A 13977-nucleotide genomic window follows, 5' to 3' on the forward strand; every position below is an offset into this window, starting at 1 on the left:
CGCCCTCGACTCAAGCTTGGGGGAGGTAGGGAGTGGGGGTGGAGACTCGTTACCTGTAGGGACAGGTGAGGTGGAGTCGGAAGCCACAGATCCCGACCCCGGGGGGGCGGAGCCTGAGGGAGGGGAGCTGGAGCCGGCAGCTGTGGAGGAACCACAGGCTGTAACGGTAACAGTCACGACCCCAGGTCCATCGGCCCCGGGAGCCCAACCCAAAGCAGCCCCTCGTAGGTCGGCTCGAGCGCCCCAGCCCAGAAAATTTTGGCCAGATTCTCCCCATCCTCCCCAACCACGGTTTAAAGCAGCCCCAGGAAGACATGATCCCCGTTCAGCAGCGACAGGCTGCGGGGGATCAAGGCCAAAGATCAATGCAGCCCCACCGCAGGGTGTGGCACACGACAGACCTCACAGGGATTCGGAAAGCCGCCCCACGGAGGGCGGCGCTGTACATAAGTTAAGATAGGTAATTATGGTCATAGTTTAAGGAATGTAAAGTATATGGTGTTAAGAGTACAATTTTGAGGTCTGCCCGGTATGTGTGTTTGTTAGGGAGCGGGGTCCAGGAACCCGCGCGTCCAATTAATTTAGGCCAGCACCTATCGGGAGCCCGGCTACATCATTTTGTTGGTTACAGAAACCTGGGATACGATGGAAAGGATTGTCGTCGCGTTCATGGCGATCGGGTGCGGGTGGGCCTACCGAGGCCGCACCAAGGACGTCATCATTTTCGGGTGCTCCGGGGACACGGCCCCCATCGCAACGGATGGGACGGGGGAGCGAGAGGTAGAGGAAACCGCCACCTACTTCCACCAAGGGAGATGGCCAGGTTGGCTGGGAACGAATTCTACGGAATATTCCAGCAATTTCGGTTTTGCCTACCAAGAGACTTCATTAACGTGCCCTCGAGTGAGGATCCTAGCGCCCAGAGTCAGCGTCACCGTGGGAAAGAGGATTTGTCTGGTGTGCAATGGGAACGTACCACCAAGGCGATGGTGGTGGCTACGAAAGCTGGGAAAGGACATGAGAAACTCTACGGTCGAGTGGGAGCGACTGGGTAATAATACCCATCGGACTATTACGGGAACTCACGGACAATTACGTGTGTGTTGGGACAAATGGTGGGAACCGGATGAGGGAATATATGTCTGTATGTGGGGTTCGAGACGCGTCTGCCCCAAGGGCGTGTCCATCTTCTTCCAGAGGCAGTGGCAGGATGAAGGGAAGGGGATGAGATGGGATGTTAGCACTCGAGCGTGCGGAGCCCCATACTCCCCTATTCCGGTGAACGCCACTGAACTCATCACCCGCCCACGCAAGCCCCTGCCCACGCTTCCGGTAGCACTAGCCCAGAAAGGAGGGTGCCCAACCACCACCAAGGGACCCGGGAACGGTTTAGTATTGGTACCCACCGGTCAGGTGCTGTACCAAGGGGTACACTACGCGGTGGCCTCAGTGATTTTAAATCTCACTGAGGTAAGATTGCCGGAGTGGTGTCCCAAAGAAACGGAACAATTATACCAGGTCCTGTTAACCAGTATGTTTAGACAATTCTACGAATTTGACTTTGCCGACAACGACAGAGACAAATTATACACCACACCACCGGAAGTTTTGGATCGAGTCGGGAGGCAAAGAAGGGGTACTGTAAATGACATATTCACTGCTTTTAATACCGGGACATCTGTTGTCAACGCTCTAGATAACGTGGAGCTGCAGACACAGATCAACGGTTTAAAAGCCCAGTTAAGGAACATATTGACAGACGAAAACAAGGTCGAGGGTTCTGAGTTGCATGAGGACCAGGCCATGACACTACACTTTAAGGACATAATTGCTGAGCTGGAGAAACACGCGAGAACGGTAAATGCACTCATTAAGGAGGATCGGAATGCGTCCGATCAAGCTGCGCAAAACAAGGCCTGTGTGCTGTACGGGGCGTGGTTATTGGGCGAGGGCCGCAGTAATCTTGAGGATTTAAAACAGGGTTTGGTCCCGTCCTGGATCAGCAACAAGCACTTGCAAGCGCTCCACCCTTTTGAGAATGCATTAAGCCTGTGCCAGCTCAGACTAGCCGCAGAAGCATACCCAGTTCCAGTGGACTGCGGACATTCGAATCACACTATTATGGGAATAGTAGTAAGAATGCTGGTGTTGGGTCCCGCAGCAAAGCCCGCCCCGGTATACAGAGTAGAGAACATTGGAGTCATTCAGGGGGGCGCACACATTCGTTACGCAGTGGTCCCGCCTTACGTCATCAGATGGGAGCGTACGATGACAGGCACCGACCTCTCGGGATGTCGGAGCCGGGGAGCACACATCATCCTGTGTCCCCAGCACTTGAATGCCTTTTTGAAACCACAGTGCGGGTTCAGGACTGCTAGCGCAAAGCCGGTGAATTGCACCATGGAGGCAATGGCAGAGGACCATGTGCCCCCACAGGTAGCATATATCGGGGGTGGGACATACTGCGTCACCACTGCAGCGCCTCAGTACCGATATGGACAACACGAGTGGTGTTCGGTCGGTGATAGCAGTTTCTGTTTCAAACCCAGGGCCGAGATTCAAGTGGCACAACAACGAATTGTTCCCATTCCTGCGCCCTCCACCGTACACATCACTATCAAAGAGAATTTCACAGACTTACAACAATTTGTCGCGCATTTTGGTTATGTCATTCCCCCTCTTCCCGAACACCTCACCAAGATTTTAAAAGCCGTTATAATTTCGCAGAAACATTTCTACACACTGGAGCAGAAGACTTTAGAGATAGGAAAAGACATATTGGACATAACCATCCCACCATGGTGGGACTTGTTCACCAACATAGAGGTCCCCGCCTGGATTAGAATAGCATCCCATATCCTAGTAGTATGTCAGGTTTTGATTGTGATATTTTTGCTCTTCGTGCATTGCAAAAGAGGCAAACGCCTCCAGAGGCACGAGAACACAGGAGAATGGAGAGAACGCTATGTGCGGATGGGGGAAGCAGATACCCCACTCTAAGCTGCTAGTATAAGATTAAGCGTCCCTCCATTTAAAAAATTTTTTTTTTTGTGATTGTTTTGGGTTATAAGGAAATAAGTATTGTTATGTTATTAGTTGTTCTTAAGTTTTTTTGGATTAATAAAAGATGCATGCAGATGGCGCAAAAGGGTATCAACCCCTGCCCATCTGACAGGTGAAGGTGTTATAGTTTAAGATTTGCTGTCTATGATTCCAAATGTGCATGAGGTAATTTTCATTTTCTCCGGAAATGGGAACTGCATGTGTCGTGAGGGGCATAGATAGTTAAGTGCCAGGAATGTTTGGATGTGGGGAATCAGGGAAAATTTGCTCATCAAGGATTATTGATACTTTAAGCAAGCTATCAGTATCACAGGGGGGCCTGTAAGATTCGCAAATTTCAGCAAAAATCACGCAAGAAAACTGGATAAAATAAGACTGTTTATTGACCAAAGTAAGCTTGCACAGAAAAACCTTTGATAAAAGGACATACAAAATGGCCGCCAGGCCCCGTGATCAGTTTATGAACCATTTTATTTCTGTTACTGCAAGCCAGACAGGCTTGTGGATTGAAGACAGTGAGCCCACGAAAGCCAGTCTCTGGGAACCGAAACTCAGAGCAACAGCATACATATTCAATGGATTATAAGTACAGGATGGGGCCCATCAAGATATGGGCGGACAATGTAAAAACACTTATACCCATTTATCGTACAAAGGAAAAACCGTTTAGCAGCCATCAAGGAAAATGTCCGGACCGATCAATATGCGAACCGAGCCACGGTGACAATGCAAAAGACATTGAAAGACATTATCGGCCAGGAAGGCCAGTTTAAGTTATCACCGGCTCCGTTACAAGACAAAGCGCCCCTGCAGAGATTTCTGCCCGCCAAAATTAATACAAAGACAGGACTATGATTTGGCGGGAGATAAGACTGTCCCAAAAGAGTATAACTATGGATTGAAAGTCCATCTAAGTGACTTCGGACTTCGGGTTACTTGAACAACTTCTTCTTCACTGCCACGGCTTCTTGTTGGGCGACTTCAGGCTTCCATTTCTTCAAGAACTTTCTTCTACGAGGAACGAACGAAGGGCGGACGGTGCCCGGATCGGCGCCTCTTCCACTTCGGCAGATCGATGAAAACGTTTTCGTCTTTTTAAAGACGGACGGTTTCGGTAAAAGGACAACGTGGTCGGTGTTCAGCCAAACAAGGCTCGGCCACGACGAGAAGACGACGAGGGTGGCCCGGGTACTGGGGTCGGGAGATCATCGACGACCCAGGCCGACGGAGAAGAAACCCTCTGGAGGACTGGCGATCTAGGCCACAAGATTCTCCCAAGTGCATAGCCTGCATCTGGGTCTGCTCCATGAACCCAAATCGACTTAGTAGATCTCAACCTTAACGAGCGCTCATCGAGGCTGGGTCTACCCCACCGCCTCGAGGGAGGAGAGAATATCGACTGCGCCAGAAGTTTCCAAATCCACGTGACGACGGAAAGCGGTGCCAAAAAGGCTGCGAACCCCCTTTCTCGCAATTTCGAGAGTGGTGAGCATGATCCCAAGTTCCCCAGGTCGAAACTTAGTTTAGGTATAGGGGAGGGAGTTAAGGGAAATCGTAATGTGTTTCCCCTTTTTCGATGTGCCGTGTGTTCCCCATTTCCATAGAGTCAAGTTCATAAATTTGTGCATGATTGTAGTAACTTTAATCTGTGCCTATGACATGTATTTTGTAATGCTTCAAACTGTTTAAAAATAAAAGCATCCATTTCGTGCTATTCAACCTGGTCTATTGAGTTCTTTCTCTGCACTACTGTTCTCTGCACCTAAGTCCAAGGTCTAGAACCGTAGGGGGAGTGGGTCGAACCACTCAAGGGTAATTATTGCACGAAGCCTGGCAGGAGACCAGAAAGAGCAAGAGAAACCCCCTACAACCCTCACAGTCTGCAGTGGAGACACACTGCGCCCCTCAGACACACTGAAACCGGAGCCAAAGGGAGACCCAGGAGAAGGGACTCGCTGGGGCCCAGGGGTGGCTTTTACTCTTCTCCATGGAAACCTCTGGCCCCCAAACTGTTGCCAAATATCAGAGGAACAAACAGCTCCAACTAACACCAGCACTGGGAGCAAACCCCTCACTACAAAATCCCCCATGATACTAAACAACTCAACTATCCCTGCACCCACCAACAAGCACCTTTTATACACACAACCTGCAGTCACATTGAGCCGATTAACCCCAATCTCCACAATTTCTACCCAATCACAGAACTCATGGATTTATTGCCAGGAGGGCCTATTTTAATTCAACTAATCGGAGTGACCCTTTTGATTGGGTGGTTAAGCAAATCTACAGTAATCTTTTTTGTGTGGGTGATTAACCAATTAGTTTATAAATAAAACTTTAAAGGAACCTTAACAAATTAATTTAAAATTTGGCTGCTCTTTTTGATTAAAGCAATTGACTGTAACTTAAGAAAACATTCGACCAATAGGGGTGCTCTTTTGATTAAACTAATCAACTGTAAATTAATAAAACTTTAAATAAAACTTGAAAAAAAAGAAAACTCATAAAAGTAAATCATAATTATGTTACTCGTGTCGATAAGACTCTCCACTCCCTGTGGTGCCCATCGGTTGCGGGAGGCCTCGAGTGTACCGGTGGGCATTGCCCGCTCCCTCTCCAGGGAGCCTGGCGTGCAAACACTCGGAGTCCAATGGGTTTTCCAGAAGCTTCTACAAGTGGCTGGATCCGGACGGGATCATTGCCTCATTTTACCGGATCGGAAAGTTGGACCTTAATCAGTTGATATGTACTGTGGGACATTAGTTCGGACAGACTCTTTGTTCTTGTTAGTGGTGTCCTGTCCCTTGTGGGGAGGACCCCTTATAGATGATCAGTGTGGGCCTGAGCTTCACCCACTGCCCCTAACTCGTAGTCTGCAAAACAGGACAAGCTCCCCCGTCCCTGCTGATAACTAAAAGGACATCATGAGGGGGAAACAGTCTATCCAATTAAAACCCCCAAATAGTGGCAAAGTCACTCTAATTGCAATTGTCCTGTTTCATACAGTCTGATAAAGAGTGTGATGGTAAATGGAGACTGTCACACTGGAACAACAACACCAACTTGTCATCATATCGCACCTTTAATGCAGAAAAACATCCCAAGGTGCCAACGGTGGAGTGAAGGAAGGGGAGGATCCACAAATGGCCGAGCTGTGGGAACATGAAATCTGAGGGAGGTGGTTAATAGGGTCTGATCCTCTGAGGTTGGGATTTGGTACCTTGTTTGCGCAGAGCACAGGGAGCTTTACTGTGTATCTAACCCGTGCTCTACCTGCCCTGGGAGTGTTTGATGGGACAGTGTAGAGGGAGCTTTACTCTCCATCTAACCCGTGCTGTACCTGCCCTGGGAGTGTTTGATGGGACATTGTCAAGAGAGCTTTACTCTGTGTCTAACCCGTGCTGTACCTGCCTTGGGAGTGTTTGATGGGACATTGTAAAGAGAGCTTTACTCTGTGTCTAACCCGTGCTGTACCTGCCTTGGGAGCGTTTGATGGGGTAGTGTAGAGGGAGCTTTACTCTGTATCTAACTCATGCTGTATCTGCCATGGGAGAGTTTGATGCGACAGTCTAAAGGGAGCTTTACTCTGTATCTAACCTATGCTGTACCTGCCCTGGGAGTGTTTGATGGGACAGTTTAAAGGGAGCTTTACTCTGTATCTGACCCGTGCTGTACCTGTCCTGGGAGTATTTGATGGGACAGTGTAGAGGGAGCTTTACTCTGTTTCTAACCGTGCTGTACCTGCCCTGGGAGTGTTTCATGGGACAGTGCAGAGGGAGCTTTACTCTGTATCTAACCCATGCTGTGCGTGTCCTGGGACTGTTTGAAGTGACAGTGTAGAGGGAGCGTTACTCTATATCTAACCCGTGCTGTACCTGCCCTGGGGGATTTTGACGTGACATTGTAAAGGGAGCTTTATTCTGTATCTAACCCGCGCTGTAGCTGCACTGGGAGTGCTTGATGGGACAGTGTAGAGGGAGCTTTACTCTGTATCTAACTCATGCTGTAACCTGTATCTGTTACATCGTTATATTATCACATTGTTAAATGGAACTACTTGTTACATTGTTATATGGAACTACTTTGGTTAGTGCATTTATACTGCTATGTGGCACACTGTGTCAGGCAGTGCACAGTGCAAGGTCGGACATCTTGTATCACTCCGCACCATGCGGCAGCAACATCATGAAAGCACTGAGTAAAAGCTGTAAACTAAAAATGAGTTAAAAGTGTCTGTATTACATAGTAATAAAAACACAAGGGGACACAACAGTATCTAACTTATGCTGTACCTGCGCTGGGAGTGATTGATGAGACAGTGTAGACGGAGCTTTACTCTGTATCTAACCCGTACTCTTGCTGCCCTGGGAGTGTTTGATGGGACAGCGTAGAGCGTGCTTTGCTTTCTATCTAACTCCCCACCCCACAGAGCCCTCTATTTCATTCTCCCTCATCTATGCTACCAGCCTCCTTTACAAATGAACAGGAGGAGTCCATTCAGGCCCTCGAGCCTGTTCTGCCATTCAATTCGATCATGGTCGATCTGTATCTCAACTCCAAATATATCTGCTTCAACCACTCCATGTTCCACATTCTGTGTAAAGAATGTCCTCCTAAATTCTTAATTTGATCTGTTAATGGCCATCTTATATTCCTGCCCCTTTATCCTCACCATCTGGTTGCAGTGGTGCCTTGTTACACCGCCCAATGTTCAACTAAGCAAAGCATTTAACTCACATAAATCAGACAAAAACGTGACAGAGTCAAAGGAGGAGACATTAGGACAGGTAAATGCCTGGACACTGATGTAGGTTTGAAGCAATGTATTAGGAGGAGAGGTTGAGGGTTTTAGGGAGAGAATGTCTGAGCTGAGGTGCCAGATGTCTGAAGGCACGGCCACCAACAGGGGGTGATGGGAGGTGGGGTGAGCGAAGGATTTTGGGCGGGTGGGGGAAATGCACCAGAAGCCAGAGTGCAATGAAAAAGATCATTGATCATTTACCAATCCCCTCAGCACTGTTTGATTCCACTACCCACCCATGTGTGATGGTGGGTGGTAGGTTACATCACTATATTCAAAAAGGCAATTGTAACTAACCTTTAAGGGATGTTAAATGTGGAACAGAGCCAGCAGAGTGACAGTACGAGGCCAAGACACACCTACCGCCAGTGGACAAGGAGCAAGATGGCCAATTAAGGAGATGCTGCTTTGGTCTAGTCTCTTGACCCCGATGTGGGACTGGAACCTTCTCACAGCAGACTCCTAGCTGGGTGTCTGTAACCCCATCTACTCGCTCTAGAAAGATGGCAGAAACTCCCCATCGCTTTCATCCCTTTACAAAGGTCACAATATTACTGCAGAGAAGCTGGGATTGTTCTCCTTAGAGCAGAGAAGGTCAAGGGAGGGGTTCAAAATGGTAAGGGTTTTGATTAAAGTAAATAAGGAGAAACGGTTTCCACTGGCAGACGGGTTAGTAAATAACGTCATTGACAAGACAGCCAGAGGTGAGGAGACTTCTAATATAAAGAAGTTGTTGTGATCTGGAACACGCTGCCTGAAAGGGCGGTGGAAGCAGATTCAATAGTGTCTTTCAAAAATGGGAATTGGATAAATACAAAGAGGTGAAAATGGCAGGGATATGGGGAAGAGCCGGGGGGAGTGGGACTAATTGGAGAGCTCTTTCAAAAAGCTAGCACAGGCACGATGGGCCGAATGGCCTCTTTCTGTGCTGTATGATTCCAGTTGCCATCCTATTAAGGCCACAATCTTATTCCAGGTGCAAATGCCTACTTTCAACTACCCAAAACTGAGCGGTGTGTGGTGAAATTGTCAGTTAAATATAGGCCTCCAAAACTGGTCTAGTGTCATTTAGACAACTTAGGTCAAACCACCATGACAGTGTATTTAAAATCCAGTTCAACACCAAAGACTGTAACTCAACCAAGTCGCATTTCAATTTTATTGAAGCATTTTTTGACAAATAAAGCAGCTCAATTGAGGGAGAGGATTCAGTTGTGTTTCCTGGACAGTAGGAAGGCCACCAGAGAGGCGGAGATCAGGACCCCAGCTGCCAACGTCACAGCCACGACCAGAAGCAGCTCAGAACACACATCACCTGCCGAGAACGAGAAGCCAATATGGAGTCAGGAGTCACAGGACTGGAATTGGGTTTTCATACAATCAACACTCACCTCGATAAGAACTCGGAACATCCTCACGAGTCCCAACAGCTTCACTATCCACCGAATGAACCAGGTCCAGATCTACATCCAGAACGATCAGAGGTCCAAGTGAGGCCTCACTCTCCCACACAGGCTCAGACTCTGCAACAATTAGTTCCATCCAGTTACAAAACATCCTTCTTCACCCTCAACACCCAACACAACATTCCAAGCTCAGATGGGACCTCCCTCCTGCACCTGGAGTGTGGTCTTCCTCCAGATCGCAATCTCTCGCCCCTGCAGTTGCCCCCATCACAACAGGCACAAACCTCATTGGATCCTTCCACCAGGGACAGGCCCAACTCGTTCACCAGGGACCATCTAAACAAGGAAGCAAGCCATCAGTCAGAATGCATCCATACGCCAAAAAGAAAGAGGTCCACCATTCGGGGGTAGATTCCTCTCACCGGTTGGCTGGCTTCTGGAAGGAACAGGCTTTGTTGACCGTATCCGGCCTTTGGTCTGCTGCAGCTACTCTCAGGTGGCAACTGATGAAGATCTGCAGGAGACACATCCAGGAGTTACTCAGCGTCAACGCTCACCGTCTTACCTTCCGACATCTGGCCAACTCTTACCAGGTCCCTGGCATCCTCAAAGAAGCGGAACGCATCCAGGTTGAACCAGAGCTTGTCCCGGTGATCTCGCGGCGACACAGAAGACGAAAGGGAGTTTTCGCCTCGGCTGTGTCAACAGGCAACTGGAAAGAGGGTGGGAAAGAGCTGCCCGATTGCCTGCCTCTCTTCCGCGGCCACGTTCGCGCCCGGGTGGCCCTGGATATGGAGTACGCGGTATCCACTGGCAGGCTTGAGGCCTTCCGCGACCGGTGGGCGCCGCGGAGAATGGAGTGCATCACCACCCCCGGCAACCAAATTTTAATTTGATTTGTTAAGGTTCCTTTCAAATTTATGTTAATTTACAGACCTTATCGTTTGCGACCCTTTAAAAAGGGAGCACGTGGTTGACTTTTAATAGGCCGTTGCCTATGATAAAGAAAGAGGCAGAGATTGGGTTGACCTTCTCCAAAACCATCAATAGGAAGACACTGGGCGATGTCATCAACCAAAAACCAAACCAAAGTGCCCCCATTGGGTGGAGAGCTTTGGGAACCATCGGCCCAAAGTCGCCTGTAAAAGAAAGAAATAAAGACTTGTATTTATATAGCGCCTTTCACAACCTCAGGACATCCCAAAGCGCTTTACAGCCAATGAGGTACTTTTTGGAGCGCAGTCACTATTGTAATGTCGGAAAGAAAGCAGCAATTTGCGCACAGCAAGCTCCCACAAACAGCAACGGGATAATGACCAGATCATCTGTTTTTAGTGATGTTGATTGAGGGATAAATATTTGCCAGGACACCTGGGGATAACTCCCCTGCTCTTCTACGAAATAGTGGCCATGGGATCTATTACGTCCATCTGAGAGGGAAGACGGGGCCTCAGTTTAGCATTGCGGCTGAAAGACGGCACCTCCGACAGTGCAGCACTCCCTCAGTCCTGCCCTGGGGTGTCAGCCGAGATTATTATGCTCGAGTCTCTGGAGTGGGACTTAAATCCACAACCGTCTAAGTCAGAGGCAAGGGTGAGTTTGGGATCGATACAGGGTTATGGAGAGAGCAGGGCAGTGGGATTAGTTTAGGATTGATACAGGGCTATGGGGAGAGAGCGGGGCAGTGGGATTAGTTTGGGATCGATACAGGGTTATGGAGAGAGCGGGGTAGTGGGATTAGTTTTGGATTGATACAGGGCTATGGGGAGAGAGCGGGACAGTGGGATTAGTTTGGGATTGATACAGGGCTATGGGGAGAGAGCGGGGCAGTGGGATTAGTTTGGGATTGATCCAGGGCTTTGGGGAGAGAGTGGGGCAGTGGAATTAGTTTGGGATTGATACAGGGCTATGGGGAGAGAGTGGGGCAGTGGAATTAGTTTGGGATTGATACAGGGCTTTGGGGAGAGAGCGGGGCAGTGGGATTAGTTTGGGATTGATACAGGGCTATGGGGAGAGAGCAGGGCAGTGGTGTAGTGTCCGTGTGTAGATAAAGACACTGAAGACAGGAGTTGGTTCATGGGTATTTACTGAGCAAGTCTGGGGGGTGGTCTAAAGGATATACACAATACACAGGCTTATATAGCCCAAGTGGCAATTACTGGCATTACGCACACCTGGGGCTCTTAAAGGCACATACACCACCATTGCTCTTAAAGGCACATACACCACAATTCCTCCCCTTCTAGCTAACTAGTACATCATATTTTAAGTAATTATTAATTAAATGTTATATGCAAAATAAGATACATTGCTGTATTAATTAATTATAAGTTAGTCTCTCAGGAGGCTTCCTGACTCGGTCCGGATAACGCCTCGGGGGTGTAGTAGTTTCTGGTGGTGTAGTAGGTTCTTCTGGCAAGGCTGATTCGGCTTGAATGCCAGTGTCGGGTTCATCGGGTTCCAGTCTCACCGGATCGGAGGTAGATATGGGTATATCTACTTCATCGTTAGATGTATAGAGTGGTGGTGTAGGTTGTCCCTTTTCGGATGACTTGATGATTTGGTCAGCATGGCGTCTTATTATGCTTTCTCCGATGTCCACGGTATACATCAGTGGTCCTAGTCGTGTGCAGATAGTTCCAGGCTGCCATTTCTCGGTACGGTAGTCCCGGGCCAAAACCGGTTGGCCTATCTGGAAGGTCCTAGTTGGCTTTTCATTCATGCCCTGAAACTGCCGGTTCTCCACGTCCCTTCGGATGTTGGGCTTGACCAAATCCAGCCGGCATCTTAGGTTTCTATTGTAGAACATCATGGCGGGAGTTTGGTTAGTAACCATATGTGTTGCATTCCTATATGCAAATAAGAAGTTATCCACCTTGTGCTGAAGTTTTATGTCTTCATTACTCATGGCCTTTATGGCCTTCTTGAAGGTCTGGACAAACCTTTCAGCCAATCCATTGGTGGCGGGATGGTATGGGGCGGACGTGTAGTGCTTTACCCCATTGTTCTTTAAGAACTTTCTGAATTCTTCGGACACAAATTGCGGTCCATTATCAGAACATATCTGTTCCGGCAGCCCATTCCTGGCAAATATGGTCCTTAATACTGTGATGGTTTTTTCCGTGGTGGTGGAGGACATCTTTATTACCTCCGGCCACTTGGAGTGTGCATCAACTGCGATTAGAAACATTGAGTCCATAAATGGACCAGCAAAGTCGATGTGCACCCTTTGCCAGGGAGATGAGGGCCACTCCCATGGATGTAGAGGGGCTTGTGGTGGAGCGTTTTGGACCTTCTGGCATCCTAGGCAGCTCTTGGTCATTTCTTCGATGTCTCCATCGATACCTGGCCACCATACAAACGCCCTAGCTAGGTTCTTCATTTTCACTCCACCCAGATGCCCCTCGTGAAGCTCCTTTAGCACTTTATCCTGGAGTTTGGGTGGAATCACCACTCTGGATCCACACATCAAGGTTCCTCGGCACACTGACAGCTGTTCTCTTCTTTGCGAGAATGCTGGCAACAGTGGCTCGCCATGTGCTGGCCATCCCTTCACTGTTAAATCGTAGACCCGTGAGAGAGTAGGGTCATTTCTTGTCTCCCTTTCAATGGCAGAATTTGTCACCGGTAGACATTCCACTATGGTAGAGTGGAATATCTCTACTGGGTCTACTGTAGGTGCCTCTTCTATCGTTGGCAACGGTAGGCGCGATAAACCGTCAGCATTCCCATGCTGTTTTGACCCTTTGTATTCAATGTTGTATTGGTGTGCCCCTAGAAAAAGGGACCACCTCTGTAGTCTTTGTGCCGTCATAATGGGGACACCTTTTTTAGGGTTGAATATGGAGATGAGGGGTTGATGGTCAGTCAGCAAGGTAAATTTTTGTCCGTGTAGGTAATGGTTGAATTTCTTCACTCCCCATACCAGGCTGAGTGCTTCCCTGTCTATTTGGGCATAGTTACGCTCAGCTGAGTTTAATGAGCGTGACGCAAAAGCTATCGGCCGTTCTGAGCCATCAGGGAATCTATGGGATAATACCGCTCCTATGCCGTAAGGGGATGCATCGCACGCCAGTCTGATTGGTAGTGATGGGTTGTAATGAGCCAAAACTTTCTCGGATGTGATTAAGTCTTTACATTTATGGAAGGCACGTTTACAGTCTTCGTTCCATTTCCAAATCACTCCTGTCTGTAGAAGATCATTAAGAGGGTGTAGAATAGTTGATAAGTTCGGTAAAAATTTATGATAGTAATTTATTAATCCCAGGAATGACCTTAATTGTGAAACATTTTCCGGTGCTGGGGCTTTTATAACTGCTTCAATTTTTTCAGGTGACTTATGCAACCCTTCCTTATTAATTATGTGGCCACAATATGATATCTGATTTTGGAAAAATTCGCACTTGGGGCGATTTGCTCGTAGGCCCCGTTCTTTCAGCCTAGTGAGCACCTGCTCCAAATTGGCAAGGTGCTCGTTGTCGTTTTCTCCTGTTATAAGGATGTCGTCTAGGTAGCATTGAGTCCCCGGAATCCCTTGCAGGACTTGCTCCATAGCTCTTTGCCAGATAGCTGGAGCTGATGCTACTCCAAAAACCAGTCGATTGTACTGGTACAGGCCTTTGTGTGTGTTTATTGTGAGATACTTTTTAGAGGTCTCATCAACCTCCATCTGTAGATATGCCTGTGCCAAGTCAATTTTTGTGA

The 13977-nt window shown here is 48.3% G+C and overlaps 2 protein-coding genes across 2 annotated transcripts in view; both read right to left on the reverse strand.

Moving 5' to 3' along the window:
- The window catches only part of LOC147090550 (zona pellucida sperm-binding protein 3-like), a 46563-nt gene that overhangs the window by 23726 nt on the left and 8860 nt on the right, over positions 1–13977 (reverse strand). The gene's annotated exons all lie outside the window — the stretch shown is intronic.
- Positions 1–13977, reverse strand: part of LOC147090551 (zona pellucida sperm-binding protein 3-like) — a 32879-nt gene that overhangs the window by 16042 nt on the left and 2860 nt on the right. Inside the window, exons 2-4 of the mRNA XM_085977005.1 lie at positions 9864–9928; positions 9696–9787; positions 9558–9609 (exon numbers count right to left, since the gene is read on the reverse strand). Coding sequence (XP_085833131.1) covers positions 9558–9609; positions 9696–9787; positions 9864–9928 — 209 coding nt within the window. The remainder of the gene's footprint in view (positions 1–9557; positions 9610–9695; positions 9788–9863; positions 9929–13977) is intronic.

This window comes from Somniosus microcephalus, unplaced genomic scaffold (genome assembly GCF_052327205.1).
Source record: "Somniosus microcephalus isolate GS21.2 unplaced genomic scaffold, FLI_Smic_1.0 unresolved_chr4, whole genome shotgun sequence".
Taxonomy (NCBI): Eukaryota; Metazoa; Chordata; class Chondrichthyes; order Squaliformes; family Somniosidae; genus Somniosus; species Somniosus microcephalus.